The 23491-nt window shown below is 34.6% G+C and overlaps 1 protein-coding gene across 2 annotated transcripts in view; it reads left to right on the forward strand.

The window, feature by feature from the left end:
- Positions 1 to 23491, forward strand: part of DPY19L2 (dpy-19 like 2) — an 89144-nt gene that overhangs the window by 36812 nt on the left and 28841 nt on the right. For both annotated transcript variants that reach the window (XM_029925179.1, XM_029925172.1), the window contains exons 10-16: positions 1661 to 1738; positions 2499 to 2585; positions 9205 to 9264; positions 14242 to 14322; positions 16683 to 16784; positions 17793 to 17864; positions 20978 to 21024. In XM_029925179.1, coding sequence (XP_029781039.1) covers positions 1661 to 1738; positions 2499 to 2585; positions 9205 to 9264; positions 14242 to 14322; positions 16683 to 16784; positions 17793 to 17864; positions 20978 to 21024 — 527 coding nt within the window. The remainder of the gene's footprint in view (positions 1 to 1660; positions 1739 to 2498; positions 2586 to 9204; positions 9265 to 14241; positions 14323 to 16682; positions 16785 to 17792; positions 17865 to 20977; positions 21025 to 23491) is intronic.

Raw genomic sequence — 23491 nt, forward strand, 5'->3', positions numbered from 1 at the left:
TTTCTGGAATTTCTATATTATTGCATTGTTTAATTTGTCTATTATTTTTCCAATACCATGCTATCTTGATTACTGTAACTTTATAGTAAATCTTAGTCAGTTAGTGTCCAGATTTTTAAAAGGCTTATTCTCTTTGCCTTTGGTTTTGAGCACTTTTGACCATGATATGCCAAGTGTGGTCAAGTCTTGTTTGTTTTAATTTATCCCTTCTTGGGGATTTGTAATATTTTATAAATCAGTACTTGATTTTTTTTCTGTAAGTGTTGGGAACTTCTCAGATATAATCTCTTTAAATACAGTTTTTATTTCATTTCTTCATCCTTTTCTGAGATATGAAGTATATTAGACCTTTATACTGTATGTTCTGTGTCTATTATATTCTTTCATATGTTTTCATCCCTTTGTCATTTTATTCTTTTTTACAAATGTTTTCTTCTAACCTACCTTTCAATTTATCTCTTCTTTGTTTGGCTGTATTTAACCTGCTTTTAAATCCATCTTTCTTAATATTGATTATTGTAACATTTAGTTATGTATTTCAGTTTCTATTATGGGTTTCAATACTCTGCTGGAATTTTCAAATTTTTTAAGAGTGTGGAAGGAGCAGAGAGAGAGAAAGAGAGAGAGAATCGCAAGCAGGCTCTGCACTATCAGCACAGAACCCAATGCAGGGCTCTAACCCTCAAACCATGAGATCATGACCTGAGCTGAAGTCAGATGCTTACCCAAATGAACCACCCAGGTGCCTCAGGAATTCCCAATTTTATGTTATTTCCTTGCACATATCAAAAAGAAAGTCTATTTCTGGCGATGCCGGACATATTTTTGAATAGTTTTCAAGCTAAGAGTGGTTTTTACATTTTTAAAGTGTTGTTAAAAAAAAAAGAAGTATATACAACAGAGACTGTACATGGCCCACAAAGCATAACACATTTACTAGCTCCTTTTTACATAAAAAGTTTACTGACCCATAAAGTAGACTCTTTATGTATCTGTTTCTATTATCATAGTGATAATAGATCTCTCCTCTATCTGGTTAGTTTTGACATGGTATTGGATATTGCACATGAACAATCGCTGAGTTAATGTGGGACTAGGTTGATATTTTCTTCAGGGAAGATTAACATTTGCTTCCACAAGGCAGATGAAGGCACTACCGATCTTCCATCACCCTCGTGTAATGAGAGAATGAGCTGATTCAAAGGCGGGCTTCAGTCTTTCTGAGGGCTGCTTGATTTCTGGTTCTCAGAATCCCAAACCAAAGCTTGGGGACTTAGCAGGGATCTCATTCTTTGTGTGCCCTGAGTACGGAGTCCATTGAAACCTCTCAGCTACCTCCATCAGAATCTGCCTCTTTTGGAATTGGCAACTACGTCTGGCATAAAAGCAACCCCAAATGTCATACTCATCACTAGATTTTTATCCCTTCTCTGGTTTTAACTTCCTAATTTTTTTTGCTTTGTTAATAATATGTGGCTTTCATACAGGTTTAGAAATATTTTTTCTAGCTATTCTAGTTCTTAATGATAAAGTTAGTCAAATTATTTTGATTATCATTATTGGAAATAAACTCTACTCTTATATTTACTTTTCTTGTGAATAGTGAGGTGTTTGTTTTCTACCTGTTTTCACCTTTGCTTTTTTGATATTTTTATTTCAGATAGCTTCATTATTTCCCATGTATATTGTGGGGTACATTGAGCCAAACAAATTTCAGAAGATCATTTATATGAACATGGTAACATTTTTAGCATTTATAAGTCAAATACTAAAATAAGATTTCAGGGTTGATAAAACAGAACTGACTTATGGGGTAACTCCTCCAAGTGTATTTAATATACATGATGTTGATATTATCCAGAAGAAAGATTATGCTGTTATGTCTCTATATCGATAACATCTATCAACTAGACTGTAGATGTTTTATCTTCCGTGAAACTTTTAAAAATTTTAATGTTTTATTTATTATTATTATTACTTTTGAAACTGTCTTTTCTGCCTGAGGCCTTAGATTTTTAGCACTTTGCATTAGTATGACCCTATAAATTTTATAGTTTTGCATTTTTTAAGCCTTACTTTCCAAATACATACATATCTTTTAGATAAAAAATAAACTAAGGCTTTGTTAGTGATGGAAATCTTCAAGTAGTCCAACAAAAATAAGATTAGAAAATTAATACTCACCACGTCTGTCTTATTATTCCATTATTGAATCAATAGACACAATAGTGTTTTTTTCTATTTTCTTTATAGCAAGTAGCAAATAGAGAAATAAAATTAAATTCTCCTGTATATAACTTATGATGTTGAAAATATTTGAAGCCTATTAGTGTGTTGAAATTTCATTATTATTTGGCCATAATCTATCTTATCTATTTATTAATCTTATTTATGCATATAAAGTTTATATTAAAAATGACTATGCCTGTAGACAAAGTATGCATTATGCTGTTTATATAATAACAATAAAACAGATGTTTCTTTTCCCCAATTTTCAGATTTCAGTGCTCCTTTGTTTTGTGTTGATGTTTGGAAATCCAATGTATTTATCTTCTTATTATTCATCATCTTTGTTAATGACATTGGTAAGTGTTTGCTAAGCTCATGAAGTTTTGTTTTTACCTGTCAAATAGTAGGTTTACCCATGTGATATAAGGTTAGGAGAACAAATAGTGCCTTTCCCTGATTATTGCTCACATGAAAAACTTTTTCCCAAATAATCCTTTCTCTCTGTCTCATCCTTGAAAAATGAATACAATCCAAAATTTACCTCTTTAAGGGAATACCCAAGTAAATATTTAAAAAACAATCATAAGCTATTAAGACTTACTTTAAAAATATGCCATCATTTATGATAAAAATTAGTTATTTCCTTCTATGTCACTTTAGTACACTAGTTATTACAGTGACACTGCCATTGCCCAAAGCATTTTGGACTCCTCTGAAATGCCTTCACAGACAAAGATGGTGGCACATTCTTTTGAATATCCTCAATGGTGGCAAATTTTCATCTTTCAAGGGTGGATTTAATTTTTGAAACTGACTCTTGTGACTCTTGTGAACATCATACATGATTAGATCTTGATCAAAATATGGTGTGACAATAAAGTAATTAGACTGATTTTCTTGCACCATAACTAAATTATCGCTGAAAAAAATCTCTGAAGGCAGTTTAGAAAGAGGAGTTTCAGACTGTTTTAAGCAATGGCAACGTGATTAGAATGATGCATGTGACTTCCTTCCATGGGATGGCACTCATTTGGATATGTAGTTCAAATGGTGGTTCAGTAAATTCGTTTTATTACTTTAGAGTCACACTTCTGATATTCATGAGCCAGAGCATGGAGTATTTTCCTCCACTGGAATGTGTCTGGGATCTTCTCTTTTCATAACGATTAGAAATGCTATGAACCACAGTATTACCAAAATATGGCACTTTTCCTTGTATGGTGTGTAGTTGGACTCTTGGGATTGACCCTGTATTTTAATATTTTGCTCCCCCAGCCTTTTTGTGTGTGTCTCAAAGTAAGTAATCCCTACTTTTTCTCTTCCCAAAAGCATTTCAACATTTTGTCGATTTTTGTCAGCATTTCAAAGTAGAGTACTTATAATCACCTACCCCCTTTTATGAAAGCATTTTGTTTTGAAATATACTGCTTAATGAACTGTTATTTGACTAACTTTAAGCTACCGACAAGTCAAAATTAGAACTTGTCTAACCATTCTAGAAGCCCTCTATGTGCCCTGCCCAATTATAACTCCCTTGCACTGCTCTAAAGCAGGAATAACTATCTTGACTATGGTAATTACTCCTAGCTTTCCTTTATAGTTTCATCAATTAAGTTTCTGTTTTTATCTACAGCTTTTCTATATATCTTCTTGGTTTTATTTCCAAGAAATTTATTAAGAATTCAGGTCATTGAGGGGTGCCTGGGTGGCTCAGTCAGTTGAGCATCTGGCTTCAGCTCAGGTCATGATCTCAGGTTCATGAGTTTGAGCCCCACATCACTGATAGCTTGGAGCCTGAAGCCTGCTTTGGATTCTCTGTCTCCTTCTCACTTTGCCCTCCCCCACTCATGCTCTGTCTCTCTCTTTCTCTCTCAAAAATAAACATTAAAAAAAACTTACAAAAAATAAAAAAATAAAAAAAAGAATCCAGGTCATTGAACACAGCACAGGAAGTGCTATGGTCTAGGTTTTGCTCTTTGAATGCTCATGGTGTAGCTTCATGTCTTTCCTTGCCTTCTTTACTTATAATACAGTTGATTTTTGAACAGTGCAGGGGTAGACATATTAGATCCCCATGCAATTAAAAATCCACATATAATTATTGATTCCCAAAAAACTTAACTACTGGTGACTAATGATGGCTGGAAGCCTTGCTGATAACATCCACAGTTGATTAACGTGTATTTTGTGTGTGTTTTCTAGAGGAAAGAAAGTGTTATTAAGGAAATCATAGGAAGAGAGAATGCATTTACAGTACTGTACTTATTAAAAAAAATCCAAGTATAAGTTGACACATGCAGTTCAAACCTGTGTTGTTTCAGGGTCAACTATATATTCATAACTGGATTTAAAACTTGGACAGGTTCAGATGTGACCCCTTTGGCAAGTCCATAGCATGGTTTCTCAGCAGGAGGCACATATATCTAGTGCCTCTCTTTTTATGGTGGCAGCCATCGATGCTTAATACCAGAGACATTAGTTAAATAGGGATTGAAAATGGTGATATACCAATCCCTCACTTACAGTTCATGTAGGAAAATAAAGCACATGTCCAAATGAGGGGAAGCGGGAGGAGGCAGAAAAATATTTGAAGAAATAACTTTTCCAAATTTGATGAAAACTACCAACTGAGTTATGAAAAATCTTGTTGAATACCAGTACAAGAAACTGAGAGAAAGCTATAATAAGGCGCATTATAATCAAATCGCTAAAAATTAGTAATAAAGAGAAAATCTTAAGAAAATCCAGAGAATTAAGACATATTAAATATAGAAGAACAAAGGATAAGAACGTCAGAAAATTTTTTCATAAGAAAAAAATGCAAGCAATAAGACAGTCAAGCAACATCTTTATAAAACGTTTAAAAAAACCATGGTGAATTTGTAATTCTATACCCAAAAAATATATCTTTCAAAAATGAACACAAAATAGGCTTTATGACCAGCAGATTTTCACTAAAATAAATGTTAAAGGGAGTCCTTCAGATGGAAGAAATAATATATTAGATGTCCGTCTGGCTCTACACAAATGAAGGATACAGGCAATAGTAGCTAAAGGTAAATGTGTAAGGTTTTCCTGCCATTTTTAAAAATGCTTATGTATTTTAAGGGGGAGAGAGAGAGAAAGAGATTGTATGCATGAGTGGAGGAGGGGCAGAGAAGGAAAGAGAGAATCCCAAATAGCCTGACCTTGATCTCATGAACCCATGAGATCATGATCTAATGTGAGATCATGACCTGAGCCAAAATCAAGTGTTGGATGCTTAATTGACTGAGCCACCCAGGTGCCCTCCCCTCCCATTTTTAATGACATGGATGGACTTTGAGGACATCATGCTTTGTGAAATAAGATAAAGACAAATACTGTCTTTCAATTTGTGTCTTTAGTTTCTTTCAGCAATGTTTTGTAGTTTTCAGTATATTAAGTATTTACCTATTTGGCTAAGTTTATAACTCAATAGTTTTTTTTTTTTTGAGGCCAATACAAATGGGATTGTTTTCTTAATTTTTTTCAATAGTTTTCATTGTTAGTGTGTAGAAATACAACATACTTTTGTATGTTGATTTTGTGTTATGCTTCTTTGCAGAATTTATTTCAAGTTTGTGTGTGTGTGGGTGTGGGTGTGTGTGTGTTTTCTGTGTAGAAAAATCACATCATCTGCAAATGGAGATAATTTTACATCTTCCTTTCCAATTTTTTATGTCTTTTATTTCCTTTTCTTGCTTACTCGCTGTAGCTATGACTTCCAGTACTATATTGAATAGTGATGGTGAAAGTTGGCATCCTTGCCTTCTTCCTTATCTTAAAGTAAAAGCTTACAGTTTTTCACCATTCAGTATGATGTTAGCTGTGGCATTTTCAAATATCTTTATTGTGTTGAGGTAATTTCCCTCTATTCCTAGTTTGTGGAGTTTTTATCACGACAGAATACTAAATTTTATCAAATTCTTTCCCTCCATCTATTGAGATGATCTTGTGATGTTTAATCCCTCATTCTGTTAACGTAGCATGTTACATTAACTGATTTGCATATGTTGAACCATCATAGCATTGCAAGATAGATCACACTTAATCATAGTGTATGGTCCTCTTAATGTGTGCTGTTAAAAACGGTTTGCTTATATTTTGTTAAGAATTTTTAGACTCCTTTTGGGGCACCTGAGTGGCTCAGTCAGTTAAGCATCTGACTTCGGCTTAGGTTGTGATCTCACAGTCTGTGGGTTCCAGCCCCACGTTGGGCTCTGTGCTGACAGCTCAGAGCCTAGAGCCTGCTTCAGATTCTGTGTCTCCCTGTCTCTCTGCCCATCCTCCACTCCTGTTCTGTTTCTCTCGGTCTCAATCATAAATAAACATTAAAAAAATTTAAAAAAAGAATTTTTGCAATTATGTTCTTCAGAGATATTGGTCTGTAGGTTTTCTCAGAGTGTTCTTGTCTGGCTTTGGTATCAGGATCATGCTGGCCTTAAGATATGTTTTTGGAAGTATTCCCTCCTCTGCAGTCTTTGGAACAGTTTGAGAAGGATTGACATTAATTTTTCTTTAAGTGTTTGGTAGGATTCATCAGCAAAGCCATCTAGTCTTGATCTTTTCTTTGTTGGGAGGGTTTTGATTATTTATTCAATATTTTTACTAGTTACAGGTATGCTTAGAGTTTCTGTTTCTGTATGATTCTGTCTTGGTAGATAGTATGCTTCTAAGAATTTGTCTCTTTCTTCTATGTAATCCAATTTGTTAGCTTCTAATTGTTCATAGAAGTCTCTTGTAATCTATTTTGCTTGAGTTTAGTTGTTTCAGATGAGAGAGTATGTATGGTTTTTGTTATATCAACTTGACCAGAAGCAGCAATTCCATCCTGATTGATTTTAATTACTTACTATATTTTGGGGGTGATATATTATCATGTTTCTAAGAATAAGAAATATATAAAATGTTGTACTCAGAAAATGTCACTCCCTCTCATTCCTTCTACCCTATTTCTCTCCAATTTCTTTTCACCTTTGTCCTACCTTTCTTGTAAGATGTCTCATTGGTTTTCTAATTTTCCTGTTGTTTTTTTCTTTTTCGCATATTAGTGCAAAATATGTATTAAAATATTACAGATTTTTTCAATTATGTCTCCTCTTACTTACGTGAAAGGTAGAAGAGTATAGTTTTCTGCGCTTTGGTTTATCAACCTATTGTAGGTATCATGTAACAACCGATCCTGGATGTCCCTCCATGTAATTTCATAGAGATCTTCATTCTTTGTAGAGTTTCATAGTACTACACTGGATATGTTCCATAGACAATTCAAATTCTGTCCTGTGTCTGGACATCTAGGTTGTTTCCTATATTTTGCATTTACAGACAGGTTGTAGTATATAATTTGGTACATTTATATTTTCCTGTTGTTGGAAGTTCAGGAATCCTGGCTCACCCTGAATCAACTAGATGCTGCAAAATTCTACTACAAATCTAAGTAATACAAAGGCCTAAGATTTCAGTTTCTAATAGGAAGCATTTTGTTCCCAAACCAAACTTGAACAAATACCTTATCAGCTTGTAGCCGTGACAGGAGGAATATTTTTAGTCCTTGAGTGTCTTTGTCATTTTGGGTTGCTCTAGTTAAAATACTATGGACTGGATGGCTTATACAGAAATTTTTCACAGTTCTAGAGGCTGGGAAGTCCAAGATCAAGGTACCAGCCAATTTGTTTCTTGTCAAGGGCTCTCTTTTTGATGTCAGACAGATGCCTTCACTATATCCTCACATGGTCGAGAGAGAGACATCTCTCCCATATCTCTTCTAATAACAGCACTAGTCCAATTCATGAGAGCTCCACCATCATGGTCTAATTACCTTCCAAAGGTTCACCTTCCATTATGTCACAGTGAGGATTAGGGTTTCTACACATGCATTTGGTGGGGGACATAAACATTTACTTGATAGCACTGATGGGTATGATTTTTGAAGACGCCAGCTTTATGCATGTCTCAAGTCCAGTTTCTTACCTTCCATAGTCCCAAGCCCTTTTCTGTTTTTGATGTAAGCCCATAGTTGCAACTTTATTCTGCATTCCTCCTTAAAGACTACCCTAAGTTTTCTCCTATTTGTTTGTTTTTTAAAATCATCTGCTTTCTCTGGCATCTGGAAAATTCATTTTCTTTCTTATTAAGTTCAGTTAGGTATTTTAAAAAATATTTTATTTTTATTTTCATTGTATCCCACTACAATATTCAACCTACATGGCACAATGCCTGGCATCTAGAACCCATAGTAACTCTAGAGCCCTTCTCCCCTGTCCTCTTTCATCTAATTTTTTTTCTAGTTCAAACATCATCTGTTTTTCCACAATTGTGTACTTCCTATCCCCAGATACCTCTTAAATGTTTGTTTATTTGAGAGAGAAAGAGTAAGAAGGAGAGAGTGCACAAATGGGGGAGGAGAGAGAGAGAAGGACAGAGGATCCTAAGCAGACTCTGTTGACAGCAGACAGCCCAACGCAAGGTTCAGATTCACAAACCACGAGATCATGACCTGAGCCAAGGTCGAAAGCTTAAATGACTGAGCCACCCAGGTGCCCCCAGTTAGGCATTTTAAAAACATTTAAAAATATTTTATTTAGGAATTTGTGGAGGAAGAATTTTCATGTTATTTGAGACCACTAATTTTGCTGGGTGACTTAACATACATCTTTGCATGGACACACCTCCCACAAACCATCTACACCCTCAGAGGAGTGGCCTACACAAGGCATCCCAACTAATTCAGTGAGGAATTAACTTGACTCTAGTAGCAATATTTTGGTACATAAAGCACTGAGCTCTTGCTACAAGGAAATTTGCCATGTCCAAATTTTGAAAAATCTACAATTAACAAAAGAAAACGACGGGTGATAGCTAAGATGGAAGGGGGTGGTTGGGTAATTTTTAAAATATATCATTCATAAAAAATGTCAGTTTTATTTGTTTCATTTTATATCATGTGCATTTTAGGTGATAATTCTAAAAAGAAATCACATCCAAAGATTGGGAGTGTCTGAACTCAACTTTTGGGTAAGATTCAAAATTTTTAACCATTTCTTCAAACTTTTTATTCCTATAAACTGAATACAGACAGTATACTTTAAAACTTGAATGACTTGTAGATAGTAAGTCTTATAATACCTACTAATACAGGGCAAGAAATAGTCCTTAGCGACATTTACAAGTCATTGTCAAGAAATGAGTTCATTTATTTCAGCCCCATTCTCATGCCTCTCTTCCCTTACTTTTTATCCAGGTATATATACCCTTACTGCCTTGGTTTCTAAATTTCTATTTGCCTTGTATTTCTTTCTTTAGATTTATTAACCTTCTCTTCAAAATAACACAGTATGTAGTCCTGTCCCCACTTTCCATTTTACTTTTCTCTACATCTATCTATCATCTATCTGTTCTACTGCTTCTGACATTAGACTATTATTTTTGTCCCTGTAACACTTTCCCCACAGTCTTCCAGCCCTTCCTATTTCAACTCAGGTACCACCTAATCTTCTTTTGACTTCTTCCCACATATAAAAATGGATGGCCCATGTTACTTCTGTGTGTGTGTGTTTTGTTTCCAAATAAACTTAGTATACTATTGGGTAGGCACTATGATGACTAATTCTCATAATATTGGACAGGTGATACTCCTTCTTTATCTCTTGATCTTTGATATAGATGTACACCTATTAAAAAGTAAAAATATGATATATTAATAAGCGAAAGCTGGAGAAGTTATGATAAGATAAGGTAGATTTCTACTCAGGATCCAAAAGGTCAAAGTGGATTGAGTTGCCAGTTACTCACTGCTGGAGGCTTTCTCCCAACTCTAATGGTGAAAGTATAATAATATTTGTGTACTGGAATTAGTGGATGACATGACTCTTCTAATATATGATTTTTTTACTTTACAAAAACTAGCAAGATTAAGACAAGAAATCAATAGAAAATTCTTCATTTAATAACTGAACTCAAAGATAAAATTTTCATTACACACTACTGAAAATGGCAACAGACAGAATACATCCATGGACATTTAGGGAATTCTGCCAAAGTTATACTAAGAAGAAGATTTATTGTCTTATTTTCGGTTTTAGACTGGAAAGAGTAAAAATTAAGCTTTCAACTCAAGAATTTCAAAGAAACCAAAAATCTAAGGAGAAAAATGTTGAGATAAAATTAATATTCAAAGCATTTATGTTTTGAAGCTGGTATAGTTGATATTGTGAGTCTTTTGCAAAAGGGAATAACAAATCTTATTAGTCATCTAAACAATACAAAGGATATTATGGCCTTTTATGGCTTTTTTCGATAAAAGTCAAAAAGGAAAAGCAAAGCTTTTTTTTGAACTAACGCTTTTTCTTGCAGCCCCCCCTCCCCCCAAGAAACCTTGGTGTTTTACTATTCCAAGTAATTCTTTCATACCTGTGGGATAAAGATTATATTGCATATCTTACTCCATATGGTATTTAGAAACCATGTTCTGAACACTGCGTGTTCTCATTGCTACCACTGTTTCCTTGCTTTTAGACTCATACATATAGATACATATACATACATACATCTAATATTTGTATCATTGAAATTATACAAGAAGAGGTAAAAGAGAGTGTTGAATACATAATGGCTGAAGACTTCCCAAATTTGGTAAAAGACATAAATCTACAGAGTCATGAAACAGAATGAATCCCAAGTAGCATAAGCTCAACAAAATCCATGCCAAGACATATGATAATTAAATATCTGAAAACTAAAGACAAAAAATCTGAAAAGCAGGCAGAGAGAAATGACATGTTACCTATAGGGCAAAATTGATTTGGATGACATTAGCCTTCTCATCTGAAACTATGGGGCAGAAGGAGATAGCATAGCATTTGTCAAATGCTGGAAGAATTGTCAACTGCAAATTCAATGTCCAGAGACAATGTCTTTTAGGAGTATAGGGGAAATAAAAGACATTCTCAGATGAAGGAAAACTAAGAATTTGTTGCTAGCAGAGCAACCCTTAAAGAATAGTAATTGGAAGTTCTTGAGACAAAGTAAATGACCAGAAGGAATCTTAGAACATCAGGAAGGAAAAAAAATGGATGCATAAAGGAGTAAATGTAATAGACTCTTCTTGAGTTTTTCCTTTCATGTGTTTTTTTCTTGGCTTATTGTTCTTTAGCTAGATGCTTGAATCAAATTTTAATTAATTTACTTTTTCTTTCATTTTTATCGATATGAGTTTTTGAGGCCATGGATTTTCTTCTGATCATTGTTTCATGACTTTCTTTATCCCTAATATGTAGTTTTCATGATCATATTTGAAAAAAAAATTTGTTTCTCTTTCATTTAAGACCTTCTTTAATAGAAAGTTTGTTAATTTCCAGGAGGAAGGACCTTTTGGCCTTCTGACTTTGTTATTAATTTCTAGTTTTATTACATCACGATGACAGAAGATTGTGATACTTTTGGTTTTTGGAATGACTGGATGCTTTCTCTCTGACCTAATGAATGATCATTTTTTTGGTGAATATTTTATGTGTGCTTGAGATGAAGGTGTATCCTTTATTAACAAGACATATTTTGATCAATTTATCCATGAAATTTATTTTTAAATATCTTTATGTATTATTTGCCCACTAACCTCTCTTGTATTGAAAACATGTATTTAAGTCTTAGTATGTTTCTATTTTTCATTGAATGTCTAGTAACTTCTGTTTTATAAAGATGGTTGCATTACACAGATATTCATACTTATATTTTCTTCATGAGTTGTATCTTTTAGTGTCAAAATAATTTCTATACCTAATGCTTATTGGTGTTAAATTTAGTGATGATAGGATTATAAGCTTTAGTTTCTTATTAGCTTTGGTGCATTTTTGCCACTGTTTTTTTTTGGTTTTTTTTTTTTGGTCACCCTTTTAAATCTGTTTCAGTACATCTTCTTTGTATGGCACAGGTTAAGTCTCACTTGGTGAGAATTTGAAGATTTTTATTTATGTTGTAAATGTTATGTTATTTTTATTGTATTTATAATTTCTCTACATATCTCATCACACATTTCTCTTTCATTTTTAACTTTCGATATCCAGGAAAGTTGTTTCCTCAATTATTACATACTTGAAACTGCTTTTCCTGTAATCTTTATTCCTGAATGACACATGGACTAGATGTAAAGTCCTTGGTTCCCACTTCCTTGAGTGTCTTGAAAATGCTTCTATACTGTTTTCTTGCTTTGAAGTTTCTTTTAACATGTATGATGCAGGCCAAATTTTCTTGCCTTTCTAAGTTATATGCCTAGAAGTGTTATGGAAATTTTCTTCATTTTTGAGTTTTACTAGGCTATGTCTTGAGGTAGTTTACCATACTGGTCGATTTTCCCAATACCTGGTGGTTCCTTTCCACATGTAAGTACGGGTCTTTTATTTCTAGGAAGTTTTCTTGGATTGTGGTTTAAATGCTAGTGCTGATTTATTGCTCAGTTTTTTTCTTTATCAGGGACTCAAATTATAAACATGTTGCCTGTCTTCTATTTTGAATTTTTATTTAAATCTGTTCTCCTTTAGTTACCTTGAGATTATCTTCATTTTTCAATGGTTTCCCCCTTTTCTTCCATTTCTTTTCTATATTTAATAAGCACTCTCCATTTTTTTCTGGTTTTGTCCAATTTTGTTCTTAGTTAAAAATCTTTTCTATGTCTCTAAATGCTTATTTGAGCTTACTTAATTCAGTTTTTAATTCTGTATTTGTAGTTTTTTTCTGCATTGTGGGGTTTTTATCATCCATTGGAATGGATGTCAGCAGCTGAAATGTTTGACTCTAATTTTGTTACCTTCTTATAGAAGGTATGTTATAGATCATGTAGAAATCTTTCATATAATGATTTTGTGGTCAGAGCAGGTGTTTTGTAATCCAGGTGCAGCCTCTTGTCAATGTAACAAAATTTCATTATATCAATTATTAATTTCCTTCATCTTTCAATGAGAGTATGATCGTCTTTGGTCCTCATTTATTTTTCTGGATACTTGATTTTCCCTTCTTGCTTATTTTCTTATCCACACATTCTTCAGAGGGTTTCTCTCTTTTCCTGTCCTCTCTTTCAGAAGAAATGCCTTGCTGAGGTCAGTTTTTCGTATGCTGAGCCTTTAAGCCCGTGCTCTGTAGCCAGGTCTCCATTCTACCCAGCTCTTCCCATGTGTAAGGTGGACTTCCTCTCCCTCTGGTCATTTCAGATCATTTTGGGACCCCTCACCGCCCTCTCCCCTCTTCTGCATGATTTTGAGGCTCCCCTCGTTTTCTGCAAAGCCTTAGATCAGGAACTTGAGGTTTAAGTTTGTTGTATGTGTTGTTTCTTTCTATTTACAGGTAATTTGAAGTTTGTACTGTTACCTGTTTTTTATATTTGTGATTGCATTGTTCTACTTGTTGATGAGTGTGGAGAGATTTGGATTTAGGCTGCTGTAATTTTCCTCAGGCTACCTAGAAGTCCACATCTGTGCTCTTTCTAATCAAGGTTAGCCAAAAAAATAAACAAAACAACAGAAACCCCCACGTGAGTTTTAGTTTCTATTTTTCTCTTTAAAATGAAAGCATACGTTTTGAAATTTTCCTTTCTTGAAGAAGGACTCATATAATTATATTTCCAAAAGAGTGATAGAAGAATATTTTATAACTTAATCCTATTTCTGAAAAAAGGACTTTTCTGCTAGGAAATGATATTTGAAATCAAAAATATGACTCATTTCTTCACAGAAACTGAAAAGAAATAACTTGAAAAAAATTTTTGAGAATTTGTAGAACTCTAATGTTGTTATGTAGTTTATACCAACGTCACCTGTTTCAATTCTTTGCCTTTAAACAAAACTTTCTAATGGAGCAACCTTTTTTTAGACCACATCACTAATAGAATTTTCCATCTCATGATTAAAACTTCTCGTACACTTACTGTTATAAATGAATATTGTATCTCGGTAACTTAGGATTTTTAGTGTCTGACCTCTATCTCTTTCACTTACTTTCTAGCTGATTCAAGGCTTTGCCTGGTTGTGTGGAACAATTATTTTGAAATTCCTGACATCTAAAATCTTAGGTGTTTCAGATCATGTAAGTATTTTCTAGTTAAAGCATAAAAATTCCTATAAATATGTAGCTGGATAAAAACTTTAAAACCATCTATTTTTACCTCTTTAGTTTATAGGGATTATCTCTTCAAGGTCCTGGAGTTAGTTTTTGGCATACTCAGTAATAAAACCCTACAGTTCAGTGATCTTTTCAACCCACTAGGAAAAAACTATATCAATGAATGGTGACCTAGCCATCCAGGAAAAAAAAACCTAATAATATCTTAAGTAGTTACGTGTTTATATTTCAGTTAAAATACACCTGGCTAGCTTAGTCAGTAGAGCATATGACTCTTGATGTCAGGATTGTGGGTTCAAGCCCCACGTTGCATATGGAGATTACTTAAAAAGTAAAATAAAATCTTAAAAAACAAATAATCATTCATTTAAATAATGTTACTCAAGTATTGAAAATGTTAACATATGAGCAGTCTGTATTCAGCTTTCTTTTTATTTATTTATTTATTTATTTTTGAGAGACAGAGAAAGACAGTACGAGCAGGAGAGGGCCAGAGAGAGAGGGAGACATAAAATCCAAAGCAGGCTCCAGGCTCTGAGCTAGCTGTCAGCACAGAGCCCGACGTGGGGCTCGAACCCACGAACCATGAGATCATGACCTGAGCCAAAGCCAGACGCTTAACCAACTAAGTCACCCAGGCGCCCCTGTACTCAGCTTTCAAATATGAAAGTCAAAATCTTAATGTATAGTTATGGACTAAAACTAAGATGTGACTTGATATTTTTAAATCTCGTTATGTAAAAGGAAAGTGGGAAATGTTAAAAATCCTCTATCTTTTCATCTTCTAGAAAATATATGGACCTCTCCCTCGTGTGGTGTTTGATTTAAAGCCAATGTCTTATAATATCCCATGTCAAAGCTAAAGTCCCTACTTAGCTAATCAGGTTAGGGGACAGAAAGCAATGCAGGAATTTACTTTTGATTCTTGACACTTTCTGTTTGGATATTGGATAGGGAGTATAACCTACCCTGATAGGTACTTCATCTAATACTATCCAATTAGAACCCTGTCTTAATGCTGAAATTTCTTCATCTTGAACAACAGATTAATGGTCCCTACTCTCTAAATGATCAAGTACTATCACTCTCCTGGAGGAGAACTGAGCTAGCATACATGTTCAAGTTAAATAAAATTTCAAAATGTAAGGATTTATTTGCCATTAATTGCTAGCTCTGCATGGTGATTTATTAGGTTCATTTGTTGCTGCTGTTTTCTGGTATGTCTGATATACTCCTTTTTTCTTTCCCTTTTTATTCTGTAGGGGCTGAACATTTTATGGTGAACTTTACTGAGGCCTCCTAAGTCATTTATTTGTTAAGTTGGTCCATGGATTTCTTTTCTGCCTTCCTCCACGTTGTCACCCAACTCATTACAAATCTTACACACACATACATATCCCCTTGGTCCTCTTAAGTGGCTTCATGTATGTGAGTTGTGAGAAAGACTTGTAATGAAAGTGGTTTAGTTAAATTATTATTAGTCATCAGGCCTCGTCAAAATTAGAAAAATAAAGTCAATTCTAAAATATCCTTGCTACTGGCAGGTAAGGGGAACCACAAATAAATGAAAGCCACAGATAATTATTACACTTGATATAAAATAATTTTATTCCTGTAAAATAATTTGAATTAAGGTTTATATACCAAATATTTTCTCTTTTTTGGCCTTCTGAAAATGCAGTGGAAAAATAATTGTCTCACTGACAGTTGGGTACTAAATAACTGAAAATAGGAGTTCTACAAATGAGTTTGGTTGGTGGTTTCTATTTCAAAGGCCTTGGAGATCAAGTAACTAAATCAAAGTGGTGTGTGTAGTTGTTATAATTCTTACGATGAACAGCTGCTACATTGAATGGCTTGAATGTATGCCTGAAAAATTCAAGAAACACCAAAAATTATAACTAGTGTATGAAGCTTTGTGAAAATGACAACACACAGAAAATGTATCCATGATTTACACTGTGTGGTGAAAGGGGTTAGAGTGAGATTGTTTTCTCCTTGATAAGTGATGATTATGAAGCCTCATGATGAGCTGCACGGTGGTTTCTGCCCAGTGAGCATTGATCTTCACACGATCATCTCAGCTTACTTTTTCTGACCTCTTTCTGCTTTTCATTTCTTTTGATATTTTTCTTTGTTTTCAGCTTTCTTTATAATTCAGTACATAACAATGTATTTTTCACCGAATTCTTTGTTTTCTTTGAAGGCCATTCATATACCTTGAATTTATCTGCTATGTAGGCTTTATTAATATTAAAGCAAATCAATTAGTGACCATAATTATTAGTATACTTTTAATTTGTTTTACTTTATTTTCTTCCCAGATTCGCCTGAGTGACCTTATAGCAGCCAGAATCTTAAGATATACAGATTTTGATACCTTGATTTACACATGTGCTCCTGAATTTGACTTCATGGAAAAAGCGGTATGAACATTTTTTTGTTTTTTTTTCTTCTCTATAGGTATGATGGTTTTTCGCTGTTTGGTTGTTTTCCTTTTAATCTGAAACTCAATTATTTTACTCAGAGACAACCAACTTTATCATTTTTCACTATAACCTTTACTAATCATACAGCATTCCTTATCTGTTTTTATGTGTGAGATAGTGAACAGAGGACCCTCTTAAAGAGTTATTGATGATAGTTGAATCAATTACTTTTAATAGTGTAGGTCACTTAGTAGGTCAAGAAAAATAAATCTAAGTTCTTTTTTTGGTTTTTAAAAACATGAATTATATTTCACTTAACACGCCAAATGTTATAAAAATCTTTAATACAATGTTGCCAAGAAAGATATACTATTAGTCATACATTATTCTCTTATCCATCCAACCAGTCACACATTTACTCAAAAACTATTATGAGCACTAATTATCTGTGAGGCTGTTTACTGCAGGACTGCAAAGAGGAAGATGGCTTGATTCCTGCCTTCACGTATTTAATTTAGTGACATGGTAAATCACTCTGTCCACATTAATGGGTCAGGAGAATTATTGAGCTGCTAATGTCATCTCAGTACTTATTCATATTTACAGCAAGTATGTAGCCTGGCTTTCTTCCTTGTTCATTCTAGTTTCACCAGTGAAAATAATGGAACTTTGCAGCCCAGGAAATGATAACATAGGTCCTGGGGATCAGTAAACACAAAGTTTAAAAATTAATATTATGTAAATAAAGGAAAGGTAAAACCAAAAGAAAGGAAAAATAATAGAGATAGCTAATTTTTGGTTTAATAGTTTTTACCATTAAAATCTTTGATACATTTATATAACTTTTTTATAATTTTCATTCATGTATTAGAAGATAAAAGTTGATAAATATATATAATAATGACCAAAGCATTTTACCTTTATGAAATTTCATTATGACATAGATTTTTACTCATTTAATATAATATTTAATAAGTGACTTTTGAATAACTTGCTTTATTTCAGACTCCATTGAGATACACAAAGACATTACTGCTTCCAGTTGTTATGATGATTACTTATTCTATCTTTAAAAAGGTATATTTAAAAATGTTTACTATTTGCTTTTGGGTTCAAGATAAGAGTTGCAATGGAAATGTAGTTCAGAAGGCCATCTTATTTTTAGGATGAACCCTCCTCCCCATAAAACAAATTTCTTACTCAGATCTTTATCCATCTAGTATTACATGGGGTTTTTGTAAGCTTCATTAGAAAAGATATTCTTATTTATTCTTTCAAAAGAAATTCATCAGTTACCTACTTTGCATCAGGAACTATAGTCACATTGTCAGTCCACTGGGACAAATAAAACAGGCCTGGCCCTATCTTGGAACTTAGAGTCTAGGTGGGGGTAGGCAGGGTGTGGGGCATTAAGCAAATAATCACACAATGACTAAAGAATTGCAATCATTATAGGTGCTGTAAAAGGAAAGTAACAGTTTGGGAGCACTTAAATATAAAGCACATTCAAGGAAGTCTTAATCCACTTTAAGACTCACACAGGAGAAATTCTTACATACTTCTTCAAAACAATCATTGTCTGTGTTCACTGTTTTCCCAACAAAAGAAAATATTATTAATGATAGAAGAAATAGTATTCTGAAACACCTCTGACAGATTCTCTAGGTCTGGAAGTGGTGTTTATGAGAGCCTAAAGAACCTGGGTCTTAGTTTTTTTGAACCATCTTTATTATACTGTTTGCAAGTTGTCGTAAGTCAGTATGAATTTATATTAAGTAAGATAGAAGTAGCATCTCTCTGTCACCATACCAGGAGTGGCCCTGGTGAGACTATTTCAGTGTGTAAAGTCGCTGTGCACACCTTGTGTGTGTGGTTGCAGTTCGCACATTTTCTCATTCCTGTATTTTCATGTAAAATGTGAATACGTTATGAGAAGCCTCTGTCTCTACCTTGATCTCAGTTGTTTCTCCCTCCATCCAGTTCCCTAGGGACCACTTGGAAAGAGAGGATAGAGGTAATGAGAAGGAATGGGTGAACTACACGTGCAGTGTCCCCTGGGCTCCACCTAGCTCTCCACTCGGCTGTTTCCATTCCATCATGGCGAATGGTGGTGCTCTTCCAAGGCTCCACTTAGAGGGGCTAATGCAGGAACTAACTCTTCAGTGAGGAGGTAGCGAGCATCTGAGAAGATGAGAGCTACATCTACTATTACTATTGGTTTTATTAAGATCCAAGATTCAAAAACATAGTACTGGCCCCCAACTCACCGCAGTTCAAACCACACATGTGCATGAGTACACACACACACACACACACACACACATCCATCTAACACCTAACACCTAACACCCTTCTGCCTCCACGTAAATCCCTGGTCTTAATTTGTCCCATTGTGGCTTAGTTTTCACCTCAAGGATACTTCTGATCTAAATTTACATTTTCACTTGTGTGAAGTTGCTTCTGGGAAGACAGAATGAAGGCATATATAATATGAGTTTTCTAGGACACTACAGAATCTTAAACTACCCTAAGTACATATATTCTATCAATTATACTACCAAATAGACTGTGCTTGCCTAAGTGTCACTTGATGCATTCATCCATAAAAAATGCTCTTGAACAAATGAGAGAAGTTAAAAATTCTAAACTTGTATTTAATTTTAAGTTAGAGTTCAAATTTCACTCTATTTTTTTCACTGTATATGAGTTATAAAGCACATCCTGCACAGTGTAAAATTTTAAGTTCTTTCTAAGTTTTTTAAGTAGTTTTTTGTCAAATTGGTTTCCATACAACACCCAGTGCTCTTCCCCACAAGTGCCCTCCACCATCACCACCACCTCTTTTCCCCCCTCCCCCTTCCCCTTCAACCCTCAGTTCATTTTCAGCATTCAATAGTCTCTCAAGTTTTGCATCCCTCTCTCTCCCCAACTCTCTTTCCCTCTTCCCCTCCCCCTGGTCCTCCATTAGGTTTCTCCTATTGTCCTGTTAGACCTATGAGTGCAAACATATGGTATCTGTCCTTCTCTGCCTGACTTATTTCGCTTAGCATGACACCCTCGAGGTCCATCCACTTTCCTACAAATGGCCAGATTTCATTCTTTCTCATTGCCATGTAATACTCCATTGTGTGTGTGTGTATATATATATATACACACACCACATCTTCTTGATCCACTCATCAGGTGATGGACATTAGGCTCTTCCCATGTTTTGGCTGTTGTTGACAGTGCTGCTATGAACATTGGAGTACATGTGCCCCTGTGCATCAGCACTGCTCTATCCTTTGGGTAAATCCCTAGCAGTGCTATTGCTGGGTCATAAGGGAGTTCCTTCTAAGTTTTTAGCTTACTGTTTAAGTTGCATGGGGTTGTAGCTAAAGCCTCCTTGGCCCAATTTGGCCCCGCCTTCCCCTTCTCTCCTCCCTCCTTCCTCCCTCCCCCACCATCTTGTGGTACATTGTCAGAGGTGCTCATTGGCCTTCCCAGTGGCCACTCGTGACTGAGACAGATCAGGGGAAGCAGATATGACATAGCTAATTTTATAATAATCAGGAGTTTTAGTGAAACAGGAGTATGGACTGCAGTAGGGAGGGTCTTCATTTGGGTGGGGGTTCTTGGAAGGTTAACATAGTCTCTGAAAGCACATGGAAGAAGCAGCCTCCTTTAATGGAAACTAATTCCCCATTTTCAGCCCACTTCCCTCCCAGTAAAATATAAACTTAAACTCTAGTAAGGAGTTGTCCAAATGTAAGGGTTTAGAATTTTTGAGTTGAAATGGACCTTAAAGATTTATCTCAGCACTGGGGTGCCTGGGGAGCTCAGTCGGTTAAGCGTCAGGCTTTGGCTCAGGTCATGATCTCGTGGTTCAGGAGTTGAGCCCTGCATTGGGCTGTCTGCTGTAAGGAGCCCACTTTGGATCCTCTGTCCTCCCCCACCTTCTCTGCCCTCTCTCTCTCTCAAAAATGAATAAACATTAAAGAAAATGTATACTTCTTTCTTTTTTTTAATAGCAGAGGAATTTAGAACTTAAGGAAAATAGTTGCCTGGGGCAAAGACGGGATTAAATCGTTTCTAGGGACTCACTTTCACAATTACGATGTTTTTCCTAGTGGGGGTATTTATGTTAATGAATTGGAGTGTTTTAAATGTCACATAATTCCTTAGAAAAGTTTAATTTATTCTATTCACAGGCTACTCGTGATATTTTATGTGTCTTATCTGCAAACACTTATCAAAGGTAATTATAATTGTCTTTAAATCATACTATATTCAGTTACTAAATAACTACTGTAATACTAAATGAATGTATATTAAATCAGCATTTTGATTAAGAAAGACATGAACCAATCTTAAATGTTCTCTTTTAATAAAAGACTGAATATATTATTCTTAGAGATCTCTTTTTATGTATTTGGACTTGTTTTGGAGATACTGATTGAAAGTTTAAATCAGGTTAGTTTAACTTTAATATATGACTAGAATTTAAAGTCCATAAACAGAAGTAAGCTAAAGTTTTATTTGCGCATTTTTTTTGACTTTCAGAGAAAACATAATTATTTGTTTTTCTGCATCAATAAATCGTTTTTTCTCCTTTTATTGTAAAGCCATTTGCTGTATCACATTGTTTTGGTGGTTTTAGTGAAGTCACTAGAATTATGGCATAAATATATGTGAGAAAAATATAACTCAAATCACAGATTGCTACAAGACATGAGAAGTAGATTGTGAAGAAAACATCTTTCTGAGCAATATCTTAAATTTTATAGTCACAAATATGTCATTAAATGTGATGTATTTAATGAAATTTCATTTTTAGGACAGTTTTAATTTATGGAATATTTGTGAAGATAGTATGGAGAGTTTCCATGAGCCCCTTCCCCATGCTTATATTTTCAGCAAAGTATTTCATATGATTGCCAGAAGAGCCAAACAGAGCCCTGTGGTTGAAATGGTTAAACCTTATTTGTTGAAATCCAAATCGAGGGGCCTACTAGACCCACACTACTTTGTTCTGGTCTGCTGGAGCCCGGGGAAGTATGCCTGGACATTGTAAAAAGAATGTTTTTAGAGCCATGGGAACTATTCACATAAAGAATCCATGATGGCGCCCGGGACATATATTTGGATAACAGAGGATTGAGAAGTACACCGCAGCCATCTTCAAGGATTTGAGAGGGTGAAATGTGGAAGAGGACAGACTTGAGAGACCAAAGGGTGGAAGATATTTTAGCGCAAAAGAAGGAGCTGCTTACATTACATTCCTGAAAGTGACAGCTCTGTGTGTGTACGGGCAGGGGAGTTTTTTAAATTACAAAAGTAATACCTGCGTATAGGAATATATTCAGATGAAATAATATTTCAAGGAAAGAGAGAATAGTTCCCTCCCTGACAGCTACTCCTGGTTGATGCTAATCGTAAATGGCTTTGTACATTTCATTCTAGAAAACACTTCCAAAAACACAATGTAAAACATAGACTAAATATTATTCTTACGTAACTTTTTATTTTTTTAACAGCATATCTTGGGTGTCTGCCTAGATCTTCCTCATACTTTGTAGTAGTCTCCACATTTTATTGCTCCTCATCATGAGTGATTACTAAGTACTTAGCCAGTCTCACATCAGTGGGTGTTAGCTTATATTTATCTTTTTGTCTTAACAACAAGTGCTAAGAGTAATGAACACACATACATACATATTTCTTTGCATCCTTATTGAGTATTTTGAATATTTAGCATTTAGAATATTTGAAATGGGACTTTTGGACCATGATGTATGAATTTTTATTATTTGATAACTACTAAGAACTTATGACAAGAGTGCCCGTTTCCCTGCATCTCCATGAGCACCAGTACTGTCAGACTGAACTGTTTCTCTCTGACAAGTAAGGAAAGAAAAAAAAGGACTCATTTTATTTTGTCAGTCTTTCCCAGGGAAGTTTTACATCTTTCAAATGTCTGTGGTGTATTTGTATTTCTTGACCATTTGAAAATTAATTAGTAATTTCTTACAAATTAGTAGGGTATTTTAATTTATATTATAGGCAGTAACCTTTCGCCTATTACATGTATAATATTTCTTCTAGGATGTCAATTTATAATTTATTAATGGTTTTTGCTATATGGAAATTTAGAATTTCTGTACAGTCACAACTGTACACATTTTCTGCGTTAATTTGTTGCTCAGAAATACCCACCTCAGAATCATTAAATTATTTCCACATATTATCTTTCACAATTTTTATTTTTTGCAAAGTAATCAGCATATATTTAAAGTATACAACACAATGACTTGATATGCATATACATTGTGAAATGATTACCACAATCATGTTAATTAATACATCTAACACATCACCTCTCAGTTACTTTTTGTGTGTGAGAATGCTTTAGATCCATACTCTCAGCAAACGTTAAGTATACAATACAGTATTATGAACTAGAGTCACTATTCTGTGTGGTAGCTTCTCAGACCTTCTTACAGCTAAAGTTCGTACCGTTTGATGAGCATCACCCCCATCAGCCTCCACCCTGCCTCTGGCAACCACCATTCTACCCATGTTCCCGAATGTGACTTTTTTTTCCTTTTTAGATTACACACATGATACCATTAAGGATTTGTCTCTCTTTGACCTACATCACTTAGCATAATGCCCTCCAGGTTCATCCGTGTTGTCACAAATAGCAGAATTTCCTATTTTTATAC

The sequence above is a fragment of the Suricata suricatta genome, chromosome 2, assembly GCF_006229205.1.
Source record: "Suricata suricatta isolate VVHF042 chromosome 2, meerkat_22Aug2017_6uvM2_HiC, whole genome shotgun sequence".
Classification (NCBI taxonomy): domain Eukaryota; kingdom Metazoa; phylum Chordata; class Mammalia; order Carnivora; family Herpestidae; genus Suricata; species Suricata suricatta.